This window comes from Doryrhamphus excisus, linkage group LG19, assembly GCF_037039965.1.
Source record: "Doryrhamphus excisus strain RoL-2023G ecotype Guam linkage group LG19, RoL_Dexc_Guam_v1.1, whole genome shotgun sequence".
Classification (NCBI taxonomy): Eukaryota; Metazoa; Chordata; class Actinopteri; order Syngnathiformes; family Syngnathidae; genus Doryrhamphus; species Doryrhamphus excisus.
In genome coordinates this window covers 9,767,032-9,787,872 of record NC_136375.1, presented here as the reverse complement: position 1 = coordinate 9,787,872, position 20,841 = coordinate 9,767,032, and the positions used below count along the sequence as shown (strand labels likewise).

At 41.7% G+C, this 20,841-nt stretch overlaps 2 protein-coding genes across 2 annotated transcripts; both read left to right on the top strand.

Moving 5' to 3' along the window:
• Positions 1–1,311: 1,311 nt before the first annotated feature.
• On the top strand, positions 1,312–14,967 carry tagapb (T cell activation RhoGTPase activating protein b). The gene is made up of 14 exons (XM_058056614.2): positions 1,312–1,484; positions 3,400–3,485; positions 6,132–6,302; positions 8,148–8,312; positions 8,808–8,849; positions 10,217–10,301; positions 10,426–10,479; positions 10,677–10,746; positions 11,012–11,157; positions 11,326–11,487; positions 12,140–12,249; positions 12,432–12,618; positions 12,711–12,792; positions 12,869–14,967. The coding sequence occupies exons 1-14, from the start codon at positions 1,407–1,409 to the stop codon at positions 13,915–13,917; spliced, it is 2,487 nt and encodes an 828-aa protein (XP_057912597.2). The 5' UTR covers positions 1,312–1,406; the 3' UTR covers positions 13,918–14,967.
• Positions 14,968–17,834: 2,867 nt separating this feature from the next.
• Positions 17,835–20,684, top strand: rsph3 (radial spoke head 3). Its single transcript, XM_058056619.2, has 9 exons — positions 17,835–17,917; positions 18,018–18,107; positions 18,460–18,544; positions 18,617–18,761; positions 18,846–18,991; positions 19,073–19,276; positions 19,401–19,563; positions 19,639–19,725; positions 19,973–20,684. The coding sequence occupies exons 1-9, from the start codon at positions 17,844–17,846 to the stop codon at positions 20,044–20,046; spliced, it is 1,068 nt and encodes a 355-aa protein (XP_057912602.2). The 5' UTR covers positions 17,835–17,843; the 3' UTR covers positions 20,047–20,684.
• Positions 20,685–20,841: the final 157 nt, after the last annotated feature.

The window sequence follows — 20,841 nt, the reverse complement described above, 5'->3', positions numbered from 1 at the left end:
TCATGCCAGCAATGTTAGCATGCTAACACCTAGCATAATAGCGTGATGTATTTATATAAATGCCTACCTCTAAAAATGTTTTATAGCAGTTTGTGTCTGCTAAAGTTCATGTTCATGAAAATAGCAAAAAATGATATTATGCTCAAGTTGTCAATGTTAGCATGCTAACACCTAGCATAATAGCGTGAAGTATTTATATAAATGCATACCTCTGAAAATGCTTAAAATGTTTTATAGGGGTTTGTGTCTGCTAAAGTTCATGTTCATGAAAATAGCAAAAAATGATATTATGCTCAAGTTGTCAATGTTAGCATGCTAACACCTAGCATAATAGCATGAAGTATTTATATAAATGCATACCTCTGAAAATGCTTAAAATGTTTTATAGCGGTTCGTGTCTGCTAAAGTTCATGTTCATGAAAATAGCAAAAAATGCTATTATGCTCAAGTTGTAATGCCAGCAATGTTAGCATGCTAACACCTTGCATAATAGTGTCTACTTATCAAAATGGCTAAAAATGCTGTCATGCTGATTTTAGCATGCTAACACCTAGCATGATTGCGCTAGGTGTTCATATAACCCCCCCAAATTGAATCAGTTTTCCCATATCAGAATGTTTCAAGTTATTTTTCACACAGACAAACTAACAGCTAAACGCTGGCAAAAACATGAGCTCCACGCTGCAATTATTTCTTGCCACCTTTTGTTATCAGAAAGTTAAAGCAACAGATGCTCAACCGACGTCAGCATTTTAATATTAGAGTTAATGAGTGTGTTAGCTAAGGCTTCACACCTTGCCGTGTGTTTCAATGAACCCCCCCACTGCTCCTGGGTGCTGAAACCCTTAAATTGGATCTCTTGCCATATGCGCAGCTGCCTCATTCTTTGTCGAGGCTTTCGAAATTACGTTATCTAGGTCTTCATATTCCGCAGTCATTGCTTTTCCCTTAATCTTATATTTTAAATAAAAAATTTTCCAATATTCACACCTCCTGCATTGCCTGTTGTTGATTGGTGATGCGTTCAATGAGAATGAGTTTTACGTAATTGATAGATAATTATGTAATTTTATGTGGCCTGAGCAGGCAGAAGTGAACTCATTGTAGGATGAAGCTGCATCAATGGAGCGGAACAGGACATAGCAGCACGGATGGAGGGCTTGGGCTTCACAGGTCCAGGTCAAGCATACCAACCCCCAAACACCCCCCACCCCCCACGTCCGCGTTTCTGTGCCAGCCGCCCCTTCATTGTTTCTTTCTCACCCTCATTAATTTGGAGAGTTTGGGGGGAGAGTGATGTCTTACTGTAATTGCTCATTTGCAGCAGCCTCCTGCAAACGAGTACTCCTTTTCCCTCCACTGTGCAGGGTCTAAAGCGCGACAGAACCTCCCTACAAAGCGGCAGCATGGGTCCACCAGGTGGCGGAGGCGCCGTAACGATGAGGAGAGGAAGCTACGATGAAGCCGTGGCGTCTCTGCGACCTGTGAGTGGTGCTTCATTGACTCTAACGCCAACCTTCTATGCAGCTACAAAAAAATAACCTTTATTTTTCTTCCCTACCTCAGTGGCGTTCCACTTGTTGTTGCGCTTGTTCCACAGTTGTGTGAATCCACTTTTGTATTCCGGATAGAGAATATGCCTACCTTTGCATTTTCTCTGTAGTCCTACTTTTATTTTGTTCAGCTTCACTGTTCATTTAGCGCTCCAGTCGCCTCCATGCTCGCTCCACAGGGTTGTGTGTGTCAGTTTTTTCTGTCTAGGTCCTTGATATCCTCTGCATTTTCTCTGTAGTCGTGCTATTATTTTGTTGCTCGCTCCACAGAGTTGTGTGCGGCAATTGTTATATTCCATGGTGGCGGCCTGCCTATGTGCAAGCTCGCTCCACAGGGTTGTGTGTATCAATTTTTATATTCCGGGAGACAGTCTGCCTATACACTAGCGGTTTCCCTGAAGTCATACTTTGAATTTGTCCAGCTTCACTATTCATTTAGAGCTCCAGTCGTCTCCATGCTCGCTCCACAGGGTTGTGTGTGTCAATTTTTAGATTCCGGGACGCAGTCTGTCTATACACTCACGGTTTCTCTGAAGTCATACTTTGAATTTGTACAGCTTCACTTTTCATTTAGAGCTCCAGTCACCTCCATGCTCGCTCCACAGGGTTGTGTGTGTCAATTTTTATATTCCGGGACGCAGTCTGCCTATACACTCGCGGTTTCTCTGAAGTCATACTTTGAATTTGTCCAGCTTCACTATTCATTTAGAGCTCCAGTCGCCTCCATGCTAGCTCCACAGGGTTGTGTGTGTCAGTTTTTTCTGTCTAGGTCCTTGCATTCTCTGCATTTTCTTTGTAGTCGTGCTATTGTTTTGTTGCTCGCTCCACAAGGTTGTGTGCGGCAATTGTTATATTCCATGGTGGCGGCCTGCCTACATACAAGCTTGCTCCACAGGGTTGTGTGTATCAATTTTTATATTCCCGGGAGACAGTCTACCTCAGTCTTTGCCATTTCTCTGCATTTTCTCTGTAGCTATGCTTTTATTTTGTCTTAAAGTCCATCTTCACTGTACAATTAGAGCCCACCCCATGCTCTCTCCCACAGGGTTGTGTGTGTCAATTTTTATATTCCGGGAGACAGTCTGCCTATACTCTAGCGGTTTCCCTGAAGTCATACTTTGAATTTGTCCAGCTTCACTATTAATTTAGAGCTCCAGTCGCCTCCATGCTCGCTCCACAGGGTTGTCAGTTCTTATGTTCTGGGGCAGGGGTCAGCAACCCGTGGCTCTTCAGCCTCTTTGTTGTGGCTCCCTTTGCAATGCTGGAATATTTTTATAACACCATGAATGACCATGAATGCATCCTGGCTGAGTTCTGACCATGGGAAGCCAGTGTTTGGCTGCCAGCGTTGGTTGAGATGTGAAATACACGTACCCCCCCCTACCCCCATGTGGTAAAATAACCAGCAATATATGTCCCCAAACAGAAATATCTCAGAATAAAGTAGAAATTTTAATTCTGCACACTCCACAGTGCTGAGTGTATCAATTTTTATTTCACTTCTCTGCACTTCCTCTATAATAATCTTGTTATTTTGTTTTAAACTCCAACTTTACTTGGCATTTAGTCAAACAATGTTCTCTTAAGTGTGTGTCCATTTTCATGTTCCAGGAAGCCAGTATGTAAGTGTTCTTGCTGTTTCTCTGCATTAGCGCTATTGTAGTCATCTCTGTGTTCATTCCACAGAGCTGTGTGCATCCATTTTAATGCTCTACCAAGCCAGTGGGGCTGGGTTCTTGCTGTTTCTTTGCAATTTGTCTATAATTGTCAATTGATTTGGTTGTTACTCGAGCTTCACTTGACATTTAACATTCCACTTCTGCAATGTGTGTTTTTTCTTTTGCAGCATTTCCGAAATATGGCTCAGAGACGACGGTCTGCTCCGTCGCTGCTTTTGGGGAAAGCTTTGGCCATGTCGTGGTCTCCAATCAGGTGCATGGAAAATTTTATCACATTAAGCAAATTATTTTTAATGATTCAATTGCAAGTGTGCAGTAAGTGTTTGTGAGAGGAATGCATAGAATGCTTCAGTTTTGTCAATGGCCTAATTAAGTGTCTTTTGATTGCAGTCTGATTTTTTCTCAATTGCTCAAATTGTGACTCGATCACAGTGAAGTTGTAAAAAAACAAAAAGACACAATAGACTGAATCTTGTTGAACCATCATGCAATTTACTTTTCATTGGCACATTGGAAAATAAAAATAAACCAAAAAAATAAAAACCCTAAAATGTTGATAATAACACAAAGTATATGTATTTTAGTCTTTTTTACAAAATACAAAAACATACATATCTCAAAGTGGCCCCTTTGATGTAGGGTATTGAAAAATAAATCATTGTCATTATTTATTGGTGCGACATAACACACCCACTAGCTGTTTTCGTCACATTTCTCCACTTGTGGGAGTTATTAAGAGCAATGTGGAGTTGTATACAAAGACATCACGTAATTTAAATTGAACACGATTTCCGTGCATGCTTCAATGCAGAAAATTGCACTTCCACACAGAGACTAGCTTTAGTGAGTGATAAGAATATCCACGTATTGTTTATTCTTTCTCTTTCTCTTTATTTAGCCCACACATACACACATTATTAAGACTTCTTCGAAAGTTCGGAGTGTCCTTGAATGCACATGGCGGCCGTCCAGTGATAATGAGGAAGTGTAGTTCTAAGGTTGCGCGGACGAGACGCGTTTGTGAGTTGAAGAGAAATATATCGTGTTGGAATTGCACTGCAATTGATGTTTTCGGGTCAGAATAAAGTTGTAAAAGAGCGGCATACAATGTATGTATGTGTGACTGTGGGGAACATAGACTTACATAGACGCCACATCGAGTGGGTTTGTCGCTATGATATATCAACGTCACCGTCGCCATATTGGATGTGTGAATGAATACAAGTACATGTCAGTGGCGTAGGCTAATATAAATAGGCTAATGCTAGCCTACTACTAGTAGTGCTAATTAGAAGAAGAATAACGATTATAGTAATAATAGGCTAATTAATAATGTAATTGTTATTTTTTCCATTATTATTAACCATAACAGAATGGTTGCAGAGCTTGAGTTTTGCAGTGTAGATTGTGTGTACTTGTGTAAATTTAATGGTGGCCTAAAACAATTGAGTATCTTTACTTAATCTATCCAAAAGTGGGAAAGGTATATCTTGTTCTTGTTAGTTATTTGTTTTTTTGGATTTTTTTGAATGTCTACTACATTCATTTATATTCTGTGCATCTCCAGGGGGCTCAGCCCTCTTGTCCTCAGAACCTAATAACGCCCCGGGGTAAATGTTGTTACACAATGTTGACACACTAGTCAACAGTTAGGTTCCAAAACCAATCACCATCACATTGTTACAAAAACAAGTGTATTTGTGAGCGTGTGAATGTATAAACGAGCATTTAGCGCTCCATGCAGCGTCTATTTGTGTCTTTGATAGGGCATGCGTAAATTATATTTTCAATATGGAATGTTGGCCACTATAAAACATAGTTATTATAGTTATACATTAGTTATTTCAGTAATGGGTCCAGTCTAAAACAGTTGTAGATAATGATGTGAGTAATGCTCCATTTGCAAAGGGTTGCATGAATAATACTGTAACTGAGGGCCGGGGGCTTGAAATAACATCCGATATTCGCCCCTGACAGAAACCTTTATGGTAACGCCCTAACTCACACAATAGACAAAGGTCAATCCCCCCACTGAGGTGCAAAACTTGTGACCTTTTACTTGAGTGGGACTGAAGCAGCACCTTAAAGTCATAAAAAATGATGGTCCGTTTATCATAATGATAATATGATAGATGTGAGTGTAAATATGAGGAAATTAAAAAATAGACCTATTTGAATTGCATTATGTTGTCCAAGTAAACAAGTCAAAGTGACACAATGAGTTGAAAACAATGCACATTTATGCAAATTAGGTTATTTAAGAGTGATTATAGGCATTTGTGAAACTTAAGAATGTGAACTACTTTCGTTGTTTTGTTGGGGTTTTTGTTGGACTTCGCCCACATTGGTTTTAAATTTGGCCACCTTTTAAGAGACGGGAAAGTACCACACTTGCTTGCATTTACATTTCTCTATACACGCGTAGGTTGTGCCGTGACCAAAACTAGTTTCACAATTCTTTGCATCTACGGGATTTTCTTTGATTATCTTTGAGACATTGTTGTTTGGTGTAAAATAATGATCGCTGACACTTAGCTCTGACTCGGATGTGGAAGATATACATTAAATCTGTGCACAGTCTGGGGAAATGTCATAGCAGATTAAAACAATCCTTTTATATTAAAAGTCAAAGCTGGTTGAGCTCTAGTTTGATGACAACAATCAATAACAATGTTAAGACGGCTGTGTTCATCTTTGTAAAAAATAATATTTAACTTAAGCCACTGGTCTGCCTTCCTGGGTTCCACTTCTACCTCCTCCAGTTTCCCCCATAGCAGTGCCGGGCCGATGGTGTTGAGTTCTCACCATGCTCCTAGTGGTCTCCAGATGAGACAGGGCCCTTTATACAACAATTAGTGATATTTTGGAGGTGCTAATAAGTGTCTGTGATCTCCCACAGGGAGGAAAGCTCCTGCTGGGTATCAGTGGAGCAGAGCCCTTTCGTCCATGGCCTCACCGGGGAGAACGGCGAGCTTCTGCTGGACGAGTGCGTTCAGGTGACGGAGGGTACGAAAACCAGAGGGAGACAGCTCTTCCTCTTCAGTGATGTAGTTGTCTTTGCTAAGTTCAGGTAAGAGACCTACTGTGGTGTGAAAAAATGTTTACCCGCTTCTTGATTTCTTATTTTTTGGTTTGTCACACTGAAATATTAGGCAATGACAACACAAAATGCGTGTGAAAACACAATTGCCCCTTAAACCTAATAACTGCAATCAAGTGTTTGTTGTCATTCAGCCACATAGCAACCTAGCATGTTTTTGGAATGTGGGAGGAAACTGGAGAACCCGGAGAAAAACGCACACATGCACAGGGAGAACATGCAAACTCCACACAGAGATGGCCGAGGGTGGAATTGAACTCCTAGCTGTGAGGCCAGCACGCTAACCACTCGTGTAACCATGTTCATTCATTCATTCATTTTCTACCGCTTTTTCCTCACGAGGGTCGCAGGGGTGCTGGAGCCTACCCCAGCTGTCTTTGGGTGAGAGGCGGGGTACACCCTGGACTGGTCGCCAGCCAATCACAGGGCACATATAGACAAACAACCATTCACACTCACATTCATACCTATGGAAAATTTGGAGTCGCCAATTAACCTAGCATGTTTTTGGAATGTGGGAGGAAACCCGGAGTACCCGGAGTAAACCCACGCATGCACGGGGAGAACATGCAAACTCCACACAGAGATGGCCGAGGGTGGAATTGAACCCTGGTCTCCTCATTTTACCATGTTTTCTGGGGAAATCGAGACAAGCTTTAATGTTCTTTTTGCTCAGCAGTGGTTTTGGTCTTGGAACTCTGCCATGCAGGCCCTTTTTGCCCATGGTGGAGTCATAAACACTGACCTTAACTGAGGCAAATGAGCCCTGCAGTTCTTTGGATGTTGTGGACTCTTTTGTGACCTCTTGGGTGAGTCTTGAGGTCATTTTGGTTGGCCGGCCACTTTTGGGATGGTTCACCACTGTCCCATGTTTTCACCATTTGTGGATAACGACTCTCACTGTAGTTTGCTGGAGTCCCTCCCGTAATAATAATAAGAAAAGTTTCATTTAAAATCTTCAGTTATGTTGTCATTGACTAATATTATTATTTTTTGATGGTCTGAAACATTATAGTGTGATACACATGCCATAAAATAAGACATTACTAGGAAGAGAGCAAACACTTTTTCACTGTCTGCATCCATCCATCCATCCGTCCATTGTTCAGGATCACGGACTGGTCGCCACATATACAGTAGAGACAGACAACCACTCACTCCTGTCTCTGTACTTCATACTTCATTATAATGTGACAGGACATTAGACATGGGAGTACTACAACAGGAGAGTAAAAGGGGAAGTAATGGTGTTTTTAGAGCTGCGGAATGCTAGGGAATCTCCACACTCAAGTGTCTGCGTTTACTAATAGTAACTGTCTTAAATTAAACAGAAAACCCCGAGGTATCATGTGTGACGTACACAACAAGTATTGACTGAATTTCACTTCATTTCATTGTTTTTGATGGGTTTTTTTTTACTCTACTACTGATTGAACAGCGCTCACTGTTTAATTGAAAAGTGTCCCATGATAGCTTTACATTATTTGAAGTCCTGCTTTCATGGTTTCTAAGAATCACTCATTAAATGTCAGGTTTATGAAATGACTCAGCCGGGTACATGTGTTTTTTTTAAACAAGTATAATAATGGTAATGACAAATAGTAGCACCCTTGTTTGTTGGCAAACATAGACATAGACTTTCTTTATTGTCATTGCACAATAACACAGCAGTGAAATTGCCAACGAAATGACGTTGCCTGGCTCCCGTGTGATAATAAATAATAATGTGGAGAATAAATAGATTACATCAAATTTGAACAATGTACAGCGTAAACAGCTCTATGTTATATCCGGACTGCTTTTTGTTTCTGTAAGGTCCACTTGCAGCTACCGTGTGAAGCACAGAGTCAACTTGGAGGACGTCTGGCTTCACAGTTTTGAGGATGACGCCGAGTACGAAGTGGGAACGGCGCAGGACGCAGACCTGAGGACGACCCTCGCCTTGGCTTGGGGTGCCACTTTTTGTTTGGTGTGTTTCAGGTGAGTATTTGTTTCACATTTCTAGTCACTATAGTCAATTGTGTAATCGTACATTCATGTGATCTCTGCTACCTTCATGAAATAGGGAAATAGCAAAGAGAAAGTAGCATCATGAGACGAGATGGGAAAACAGGAACAATGTACTTTCTTTGGAAATGCTACATATATTTGTTAATAAATACCCACTTCAGAAAAATGCCTCATAATGGATGCGAGCAATCGTGTCAGTGAATGCTACATGATTCTAAACAATGTCGCTGTCTCTTTCCACTGATGGATGTACAGTATAACGATTCAAGTGGGAAGTGGAGGATTCTTTTGGTGGTTTGTGGTGTGGGGGGGTGGGGACGCCGTGACGTAGCTTCCTGTTCCCGTGACTGAGTTACACTTTCCATCTCGGCAAAAGAGCCTGTGACAGGTCGCGTGGGCTTAGTCCTCCTTTGCTATCACAGGGGTTAATAGAAACTCATTGCATGTGTTTTATTTGGATTGCAGCTCTCCTGAGGTGAAGGAGCGCTGGTTCGATACCCTGCAGAGGTAGGAGACTCTATTATTTGTATTTTTTGTTGGTGAACAACGTGGACTTTCGAAGCAGATTTGATTATTGGCTCTGATGGAAATTTCAGTACATTATTATTTGTTATTACAAATAATTTGTTATTTATAATTTGTTATTATTACATTATTTTGTTATATATAATTTTTTTTCTCACCCTCGTGAGGATAAGCGGTAGAAAATGAATGAATGAATGAATAATTGTTTGTAATATTATGTAATAACAAGTGGTTAGCACGCAGGCCTCACAGCTAGTAGACCCGAGTTCAATTCCACCCTCGGCCATCTCTGTGTGGAGTTTGCATGTTCTCCCCGTGCATACGTGGGTTTTCTTCGGGTACTCCGGTTTCCTCCCACATTCCAAAAATATGCTAGGTTAATTGGTGACTCCAAATTGTCCATAGGTATGAATGTGAGTGTGAATGGTTGTTTGTCTATATGTGCCCTGTGATTGGCTGGCCAACAGTCAAGGGTGTACCCCGCCTCTCGCCCAAAGACAGCTGGGATAGGCTCCAGCATGCCCGCAACCCTTGTGAGGATAAGAATGAATGAATGAATAATATTATGTGTCTCCCTTGCATAATATAATACAATAATGCATAATCATTTTAGTTGACTGACTGATTTACATTGTGTGTATGCAAGCAGACTAAAAAAATGACACATTTCTAAAATATGTTACATTTAATGAAAATACATTAAAGTGCAGTTTGAATTTGATTGGATGAGAGATGAAACATCAGAAGGTCAAGGGAGTTCAGTTGATGCAACTCTTCAGATAAAGAAAAAGTGCCATTCAAAAAGATTTAAATATACAAATAACTTTTTTTCTGATTAACTGTGTAGTTTGATAACCTGAAGGACATTTGTTCTGTTGACTACCCCCATGCTTGGTGCGTTCGTTTGAAATTTCCACCCTGTTCGCTGTACCGTCACACCTAGGATACAATGTGGGTAAAATTCTCCCGCGTAATCATATGACCTGCCATGGACGAGACTCGCGCCCTCCGTCCTCTCCTTTTCCCTCTCCTTCCCACAGCACCCACGCCATTCCTGAGCTACAAACGATATGTTGCATCCCCACTCGATGTCCTTCTCTTCCCATTCAAACATGACAAAGTGTTCTTTAACACGTGGCGCCGTATCAAGAGAATAGCTCGCGCAAGGACGTGAGGCGCATTCATGGACATCGGTTCTTTCCATCACCCACTGAAGTCAACACAAGTTGACAATCACTTCCTTAATGAACAAGTGGTTCTGGTTGATTGGGAACCACTGATAAGGTCTTCTATTGAGATAAAACTGACAAATCAGCTAATATTTATGTATTTTTTTGTTGTTTCCATAGCAAAATTAAAGACGCAAGAGCCAGAGCTGGTTGTGCTCCTTCTCATCAGGGCGTCCTCATGAAGGTGTTAGGTGACATCAATGCAGTAAGTCTTAGTCTTAATGTTTAATATATCATTTCAATAAACAGTAATTTATATTATAATGTAATAATATGTATTCATATTTTCTAAATATAATAATAAAGATTGATCTCCTCTAATTTCTCAGACTAAAACTCTCATTGGAAGCAGCATGGAGCAGATAATTGACCTACCACTTGATGTAAGAATAAACCTGGACATTTATACAGAATACATGTTGAAGTATGTACAAAAGAAAAACAATTACTTTCTCAGTATAATGTATAATGGGGAGTCCAATGCCAATACATTTTTGACTTATTTCTACAGTGATAATGATTTTTTTCTGATTTGCATGTTCCACTTTCCTACACATGAACTGTTTTATTTTGTTGCCAGGGCGATGTAAATAGTCAAGTTCTGTCAAAGCTGTTGAATAACCAAGAGGACAAGCTGACGCAGCTGCATGGTGAGTTCACCGCACAAGCGCTACTTCCTTTTGCAGATGTTCCTCAAAGGCAACTGTGTAGCAGGGAGGTGCCCTGAAAAATGTGCCACATGCGCGCTGGCACAAGAGCATACTTAAAACCGCATGTACTGAAAAGGAAATCCAAAGTGCAGAGATGTCACAGTCTGTTCTTGTGCATGATGCAGTATAATGCGGCTTCGAACTGCGCCGTCTGTAATGCATACATTTACCAGGCTGATGGATGAAACATTTTTGCCTCCATCAGAAACTAAGTGGAGCTTGGTGAGGAAGCTGAAGAAGGGATCGAGTTTCATCAGCAGAGCAACTCGACCGGACAACAAGACTCAGATTTTTGGACAGTCCCTCTGCCAAGTGTGCCCAGATGACAGCTCGCTTCCGAAACCCATCACCGTAAGTCAACCTGACTCTGACTGATGGACTTCTGCTTTTGTCTCGCTTGGCTTCATCTGTTGATGATTAAGGACAAGACAGCATCTGAGCACATATGCTACCTATTGATTAGCGGCACACACACACACACACACACACCGAGCATTCACCTTGATTCTCCCTCGGCAGGAGATGCTGCTGTTGCTGAGGAAGAGGGGTCCGTCCACAGAGGGAGTGTTTCGGAAGCCGTGCAACAACAAGAACATGAGGGACATCAGGGACAGGCTCAACAGAGGCCTGGAAGTGGACATGGAGGCTCAGCCTGTTGTTCTGCTGGTTGGGCTGCTCAAAGTATGTTCCTGCTCTGGTTTGTGAAGAACCGTACCTTACATTGTATGATGTGCAATCGTTATGCAACATTACAGTACTTTAGTCGTGTTACATTCACTTAGCCTACCTTACTTTGTGTCTACCCTACCTGTTGTTGTTGTATTGCGTTACCTTATGCAACGTTTAGCTTTCATTCCCTCCATCCACTTTACCTCATGTCACGTTGCGTTGGGTTACATTGCCACATGTTGTGTTACCTTATGTTTTACCCTATTCAACACTGTCACAGTAACGTGTTGCATTTCAGTACATTGCCGTATGTTGTTCTGTTTTACCGTATTATATCTGCTGTGTTACATAGTGTTACTCTGTTAGGTGAGGTTGTATTACATTACCTTGTACTGGAATCCTGTCCTGTTATGTGCATTCCGTATTGCGAAAAAGTGTATTTTTGCTTTTTTTACTTTAAAATTATCCCCTCAAAATCAATTTTTAAATTTTATTATATTATCTGGAGATTTATCTGTCATTCATCAAGTTTTAAGGCTTTAAATGGGGATTTTTTTTTCAACTGACCCTTGGCCAAGTGCAGCAATTAGATTTAAACTGTTCCTGTGATTGACTGTGATGATGTCCATCCAAACCAATTTTCTATACTCGACTGTTATTACAGAGTTTTCTTAAAGAACTTCCTGGTAGCCTGCTGGTCTCTGAGCTCTTTGACGAGTGGATGACGGCTTTGCAGACGGCAGACATCCAACAGAGAGGACTGGAAGTTAGAAGGTGGCCATTCATTTGTATTGTATAGAGTTTAGTTTAACATGAAATCTGTTGGTGTTTTTTTTTTTTGCATTCATGCGGTGACACATACGCGGACTTTCAAACACGACCCACTTCTCTTTTTCCTGTGACTAAAAGAAAGAGAGAGAGCGCCAAGCTAAAACATCTTCATTCTCCTCCTCCAGGGTGGTGGACAAGCTCCCGGGGCCAAACAAACTGCTCTTGCAGCACCTCACCTGCGTTCTCCATCATGTCCTTGAGAGCTCTGACATCAACAAAATGGACGCCTACAACCTGGCGGTGTGCATCGCCCCTACGCTGCTGCAGCTGGAGGTCACCCCCCTTGATGAGCAGAAGGAAATGATGAAAAAGGTAGTTAAAGGTTTTTGCTTTGTCCTGATGAAGCCTTTGAAAGCTGACATTTAACACCGAGTTATCTTTCTTTCTATGTACAATGCTAAAAGGTCACAGAGCTGACCCAGTTCCTGATTGAGCACTGTGAAATCCTTGGAGACAATATCCCTCATCTCTTGGATACTGATGAAGGTGCACAACTCATAAAATCATTAGACTTAGCAATTCAAAAAGGGGACGTGGTAATTCATGTAGCGGCCTTTTGCAGACTCCGTTTCCTCCCAGCATCACGACTCGGCGTACGACAGCACCGATCCGGACGGAGACGGCGAGGCCAGAAGGAGCGGCTCGTCTCCCTCTCTCAGTCTCAGCATCACCATGTCTTCCTGCTCGTCCGACGGCATCTTCAATCCCAAGCCTCCTTTCAACCGTCGCTGCTCCGAGCCCATCATCCTGCCCTCGGCTGATGTGGAGAACCTCTGCGGCCATTCCAGGAGCCATGACGACTGCTCTTTGGAGAACTTTGACAGGCAGCCTTTGAAAAAACAAATCTCAGATGATTCCTTCTGGCGCCGCGGACAAAGAGGCGACGCTTCTGGTTTGTCATTTTCTAAACTGAACAGCAGTTCCAGCAGGGACCAGCGGAGCCACACTGGGAATCAAATCATGGACTCCTCTAGCTCTTCCCTAGAGAGCGCGACCTCCAACCAGTCTGAGAGATCTGTGTTCACCAGCTCCCCAGCAGCATCTCCACCTTGCTGCAGGACATCAACGAAGCGTGGTTCGAAAACTCCAGATAACCCCGATGAGAAGAGACGCTCACATTCACTGAGAGCCGCTTGTAAGGTGTTGATGCGGACCAGGAGCTTAGGAGGCTTCAGCAGGAGCAGCCTGAAGAAGGACCCCCAGAATGAAAACACCTTCCCTTGTGAAACGTTCCAGGAGGTGTCTCCGGATGAGCCCAAGCAGCGCCCGCTTTCAGCCATCATGGTGTTCAGGCACGTCGACAGCAGGCTGCCTTGCAGGCCACCGTCCTACGAGCAGGCGGTGCACAACACGCCTCTCCCTCCTCAGTATGGATCCATGACTGTATACGACGCCATCGCTCTGGAGAGAAGATCAAGCCTCGCTATCTTGTCCAGCTGCTCTGCCAATCACCATGTTGACACGCGGGAAGAAGGTGTACAGCAACGTCTGGTCTTCCGCCAGAGGGCTATGTCTGAGTCTGTGTCTGCTGGGCATCGGGAGGCGGCGTCACGGAGATGCAGCCAGCCTGTGTTTGAGGACTTTTCATACGTAAAAGAGTCCTACGTTTGACTGACCATTAAACCGAGTCATTAAATCTACTTTTCGCTCCCCAGTAACCTACTACATGGCTGCAGTTTGATTTGAATTTGATCCCCCCTCCCCTCTGCCTGATAATTGTCCCTCAGCAGGACATCGTGCCCCCATTGCTACACTGTGTTCATTCATTTTGGAGCTATGACATAACTATGGCCGCCCCATAACAAGAGAAAGCGTGTTTCCAGGCTGCAGTCATTATAAACTGCTTTTCTGTCTTTGTGCCGCCATTCAAACATGTTCATACAGTTCAGTGCCTTTTGTTATTCCTCATTCTTTCACCTTGAATGAATGCTATGTGCTATGTGCTGCCGTCCAGGTATCACTACATGAGTAGTACTTTTTCAGAGTACAAAATATGTCTAGAGTATTGATAGATATTTAGTCTATCGAAATGAAGCTATTTTAGTTTGTGTCCAATGCTGGAGCTACAGAGTTGGCTTGTTTTTATTGCTGTTGGTAGCAGTCATTTTGATATACTAGTACAAGAGTAAATACAGTGAAACATCAGTTACCGTCATTAATTTCAGCACTAACTAAATCCATTTTTTCCCATAAGATGTGATGCTAATTACTTGCAAATTTCTTTGGCTGTGATCAATAAGCCATGATCATTTTTCAACATAAAACAAAAAATACGCTAACCAGGGCCTATGCTAACCAAGGTTTCACTGTACACTTTGCACTGGTAAGTGTATTTTATTGTGGCGTTGTGTTTAAAACTAGTATTTTAATACTAGTATTTTAATAGTACGGTACTTTTACAAGTACTTTACATTTCACTGAATGCATGTGGAATCTAAGAATGTGGTGTACGGTAAATAGTAGTCTTTTGTTGGAATTGTATGCTTGTATTCTGACAAAGAGACAGAGAAATCGAGCAGTGCATCATAAATTTAATGATTGCTTAAAACTTTTGTTTGTTTTTTTTAAAGCACCTTGACTGTCTTTGTTCCACTACATGAAATCACATTGCTGGTGAAGCTTTCTTTATTTGTGTCATGAAAGGTACAATAAAATACATAAATCACAGAGTTGTCAGACATTTTGCCTCAATGTAGCCTGTACCATTTATTTACCACTTTCTATCGAAGTAGTATTTATTGGGATAAATTTGGGTATGAAATCTCACGTGTAAATTGTGTGCTAAAGTCCCTTGAATCTTTGAATAACAGTCAATATATTCTTTGGTTCAACATGTCTTTGCTACATGTGTTGTGTAACACTGACACTTGAAAAGGAAACCACACAGTCACATGGACGGAATTGGTTTTTCTCTGAATTTTCTGTCTTCTTTTGAGTGACGTGGTGTCCTTTTTCCTTCCTTTGTAAAGCACGTAAATGCATTGACAACAACAATCCCTGTGGTCTACACTGTACATACAACAACACAGCATAATATGGTTATAAAGTACAGTAAATAAGCTAATTAGGGACATTAAGGCCATTTGGAAGCCATTATTGTAACTAAAGTAGGGCATAATAAGCAAATAACTGAGACACAACGGAATACACGACTTGGCTGCAACCAACAGAAGCGCTGTATCAAGCAGACACTGGCATGGAAACAGGAGTGCAGAACATTCAAAGAGGGTCTCATCGCATTCAATATTTTAATAGTTAAGAGCATAGAATACCTATTTACAACCTTCTAAATATGAGTTTTAGTATTAGAGGCTTCAAAATATTAAATAACACCCCTATAGTCACTTTTATACTGCACAATATAGTAGGTATAATAAGATATCATGTAGATTTACGCATGTTAGCATTGGGGGAGTTTTGTTTTTTTGGGACTTGTGGTGGCTGTTGTCTCATGTTTTCTGAATGTCCTAAATTTTTATTCCTATATAGTTTAGGTCATTTTAATGCTTGAAAATGCTTAACTTTTGCTTAAATATGCATATTTTTTTTTACTAATAGGCCACAGTATATTGAAAAGAGTAAATCTGTGCTGTCTTGGGGGGATATAAGGGGTTTATGTGGTGACAGTGGCATACCTACATACCAGAAATTTGAAATTCCAGATTGCCACTGTGAATCAGTACATTTTGCTCGCTGATTCTTCTCAGAAAATGCCATTTCAACGTTGAATCAAGAGGGTGGTAAAGATGGTGGCATGACATAGCGGCAGTAATTGGACAATGGCCGAGCTCCTGCAAGGAAAGAAAATGAGCTGGTTAGCCACCTTGCATTAACTTTATTGGTCAAGCTGGGAGTGAATCAGCCAATCAGGCTGGATTGTAAGTGCTCTTCTACTTGTTAGACTCATTACATAACCTCTGTGGCCTTTCCGTGGTATGATTTTCAGAGTGGCTGTCATCAATTCATGGAATCTCTGGGGAGGAAACTAAAGGCATGCGGTGGAACGCCAACTGTGGTTTGCATATCAGCGAGGAGTTTTCATTCATAAATTAATATTAAAGCGCAAAAATGCTGCATTCATGCAGAAATTGTAAATTGTATTTCTGCTAATCGGCAGTTGAGTGATTAGCGCGCTGACCTCACAGCTAGGAGACCAGGGTTCAATTCCACCCTCGGCCATCTCTGTGTGGAGTTTGCATGTTCTCCCCGTGCATGCATGGGTTTTCTCCGGGTACTCCGGTTTCCTCCCACATTCCAAAAACATGCTAGGTTAATTGGCAACTCCAAATTGTCCATAGGTATGAATGTGAGTGTGAATGGTTGTTTGTCTATAGGTGCCCTGTGATTGGCTGGCCACCAGTCCAGGGTGTACCCCGCCTTTCGCCCAAAGACAGCTGGGTTAGGCTCCAGCACCCCCACGACCCTTGTGAGGATAAGCGGTAGAAAATGAATTTCAGCTAATCTACTCATTAATGCCACACAAAGGCCTTTTGCCTCCATAACAAGTCCTCCATATGCTTATCACCTGATTCAAATAGTCTCTGGTGTCTTGACATCATGTGACAACACTGCCTCCACTATGTTTATGTGGTATGCTTTGGATCATAATTTTGACTTCTCACGTCACAATGCCAAAAACAAATCTCTTCAGTGTTCCATGGAAATTAACGAGTCAGACATTATAGAAATCCTTCACCAGCCGGGTTTGATGAATCAATGACAAGAATAGCTCTGTGAGCCGTGAGTCACTCTTGTCAGACATCCGCAAGACACAACTACTCGATAGGACTACCTTTGGGTGTGTATTGATTTGTTGACTCAGTGGCTTAGACAGTCCTGTGTTGCTCAAAATATCCTTGTACCATGTAAACAAGTATGAGAAGCATGCCCTGTTGATTATGTAATCACAAAGGATGCAACTGGCCGCAAATTAATGAAGAGAGGCTGGAAAATGTAGGAAGCTACCATTTCAGCCTTTGGATGGGCCACAACAATAAGTCAGCGCTCAAGCATAACAATATGGCAGAGGTGAATGAGCGCATATTTTGTGTAAAGGCCATCAAAACATGTGACAAGGTCGTCACCCGCTGTAGCTGTGTTTGCTTAATTTTGTGTGGAAAAATGGCATGACTCTTGGTCATTGGATGTTATGTAAGATTGGGAATAATTAATTTTTTTGAGATACACAGAATAGTTTCGGCAAACTGAAATCTATAGTAAAAAGCAAAATTCTCAAGTTCAGCAGACGTGTCTTGCTCAGATTTCTTTAATTTGTGACGGGTAGTGGATCTTTATGTTCATGTTTATTTTATGGAGGCTACAGCTACTCCTCTGGCCAAAAGCTGCCATTACAGCTTGTTTCACTTCTTGGTTACCGTTGCTAAGGTAGCTTGTTAAGTGTCCTCGTGACCCAGCACGAGCAAGCTAATGCAACCATTAACATACTTTAAACTTTTTAAAAACAGACATGCCTTGATAAGATTTTATTAATCTCTTACTAGAAGCGGATATTTATCAATAGTCTTCATGTTTACTTCATGGAGGTAAAGCGACTCTCCTGGCCAGAATATGCCATTACAGCTTGTTTCACTTCTTGGTTACCGTTGTTAAGGTAGCTAGTTAAGTGTCTTCGCGACCCGGCACGAGCAAGCTAATACAAGGATTAACACTTTTTAAAAACACTCAAAAAACATGTCTTTTGTTTCACACAGCCAGAAAGACACGAACGAAACTTACACCTTCTCCAGTCGGCCTAGACCTGTTGAGAACCGCTCCAAATACAGAGAACTACCGACAGAAAAGTAGGTTTGTTCCGTCACTGCTAATGCTAATGCTAAACCGGAAGTCTCAATCTTATGAATTTGACTTTTTAGTGACGTTTTGGTGTAAAAACGGGCAGGCGATTAATAGAAGCGTTATTTCTACATGGCGTCTTAAGCAGTGTCATATTAAGCAATGTTATTCCGCCACCTAGAGACTATGCTGTGTTTTGGCAATAGTAGTGTATCTGTTAACCATTCAGGAACAGTTACCCTTGTCAGTAGATTTAGGCCATAGTTGTAATTCAGTATATATTTTTAAATAAACATCCTCCACAAGCCTTTTGAGGCTTTTTAATTTTCATGCTGAACTAATGAGCTGTTTTGTCTGCAGGGCACAGGGCAGTAATTATGGAAACATCATGTACGATCGACGTGTCATCAGGGGAAACACTTATGCTCAACGCTTCATGTCAGCTGTAGGTGTATTACAATAATATATGATTAAATGTTTGCATTTTAAACATTGCATTATGTTCACCCTGTGACAGATGGTGCAGGATGATCTGGCTGAAATCCAAAGACAGCAAGAGATCAGGCGGAGGGCCATGGCTCGGAAAAAGAGGACCGGGGAGCCCCAAAGATCTGCAACTCCAGATGCCGTGCAAGGCAGAAAACACAATGTAGTGCAAACAGGTTAAGTGTATCCTCATTAACCTCTGTTTGTATTCCATAATGTAGTCTGTTGTGAGAGTCTGCAAAGTTGTGGTTTCTTTTTAGAGCTTTACCTGGAAGAATTAAGCTACGTCATAGAGGTTTCACATACTGAATCCCAGACTGATGCTTTCCTGGACAGACCAGCATCTCCGCTCTTTATACCTGCCAAATCTGGCCAAGATGTTGCAACGCAAATAGAGGACGGAGAGGTGTGCAAGCCACTTAACAATGCACTGTATACTTGATGGGGAGGGAGGCCTATTAAAGACGTATGTCTTATTTTTGCATAGTTGTTTGACTTCGATAGAGAGGTGCAGCCATTGCTGGAGGTCCTAGTGGGGAAGACCATTGAGCAATCTCTCCTGGAGGTGATGGAGGAGGAGGAGCTGGCCTGTCTGAGGGCTCAGCAGAGGGCTTTTGAGGAGATCCGGAATGCCGAGCTGGCTGAGGTGCAGCGACTACAGGAGCAGGAGAGGCGGCGGTGGGAGGAAAAGGTAATGCAATGGAAGTTACACTTCATTTACACTATGTGATGATTAAGCATGATTTTTTTGTATCATTTTTTTGCAGCGCCTATTACAAAGTTAACACAGTTACTTAATAGCATTCTGTCTCCAGGAGCGCAGAATTTCCCAGCAGGAGGAGGCGCTGAAGAGGGACCAAGAGACAGTGGAGAAGATTGCGGCTCGGGCCTACACCCATCACTATCTGGCTGACCTTGTACCCACCGTCTTGAAGTCTCTGAGGACCCACGGCTTTTTCCATGACCCTGTGGAGAAAGGTGAGGAATGCCACCACTCAGTAATGATGCGTTCATGCTTCCCTATTTAAACTATAGTGTGGTTCTGATTTTCAGATATCGAGACAACTTTCTTCCCATGGTTGATGGATGAGGTTCACAACAATTTAGAGAAGAGGAACACAGCAAGGCAGCTTTTAGACAGTAAGTTTAAAAGCATCGCAAAAGTATACAGTATAAAATAACATCTGAATTCTACTGTTATAATAGTGGTTGAAAAATAAGTTACACATTACAACACCAGGGGGAGCTACAATCAGCCAGTTACCTGCTCTCTCACTTTTTCCGCGACTACGCTGCCATCTAGTGGCCATTTGTAATTATCACACGTGTAAAAATGTGTTGCATTGAGGGGATTTAAAAAAGTTTCTATCTTACTTGTTCATTTCAGCACTCATCCATGATGTGGTCCAGAAAAGACTTCCACTCTACACACACTTGGAGTCACGGCAAGATGACAAGTAAAAGGCTAGCTAAAAAAAAGCTAAAAAAAAAAAAGTACTTTTTAAAATGTTTGTGTCGATTTAAGTACACCCACACTTTTATCACTCACCTTATTTGAATACTTGGTAGGTGTAAACACATTTTATCTCAAGTATGCAGTTTTCACGTAGCTACTTGTCGGTACAGAACATTTAGGAACAGAAATTACTTACGGTTTGGCACAAATGTAACTGGTCCTCTTATACGACTCTATTTTAATACCGTAATCCTATTGGTTTGGATCAACTGTGGCTCCTCCTCCTTTTGGGCTTTTGGGCGGAAGACACACATGAAAGAGTTCCATTGACCTATCGTACCTATGTTTTAGGGGTGCACCAAACACAAAGGTTTTTTTTATTACATAAATGATATACTGGAAACAATACCATTCATTCGGTATGAAAAGCCCAACAGGTCGCCTTTGACGTCACAAACATAGAATGACGTGGCTGATGGCTTTCATGTGTAAATTTCATGTGTAATAAAGAAAAAGATCAAGAAAGATGAAGGTGTGGAGGGCCTTGCCCAGTGGGTGAGGCAATTTTCACCACAATTCGAAGTCACGTATCACTCACAAAGCATTCAACTTCCGGTGTGCTTGCTTTTGAGTACCACAATAAAAGTGCTTCAAATAGAATTTGTCTGATGTTAATGTGTATTAGTTGTGGACAAAGGTAAAATATCCGCAGCTGTATTGAAACACGAAATATTTTATGGGAATTTTGTTGAAATTACATTAATAAGGTGTCTTTTTAAGGCCGTCCTCTTACATTGAAA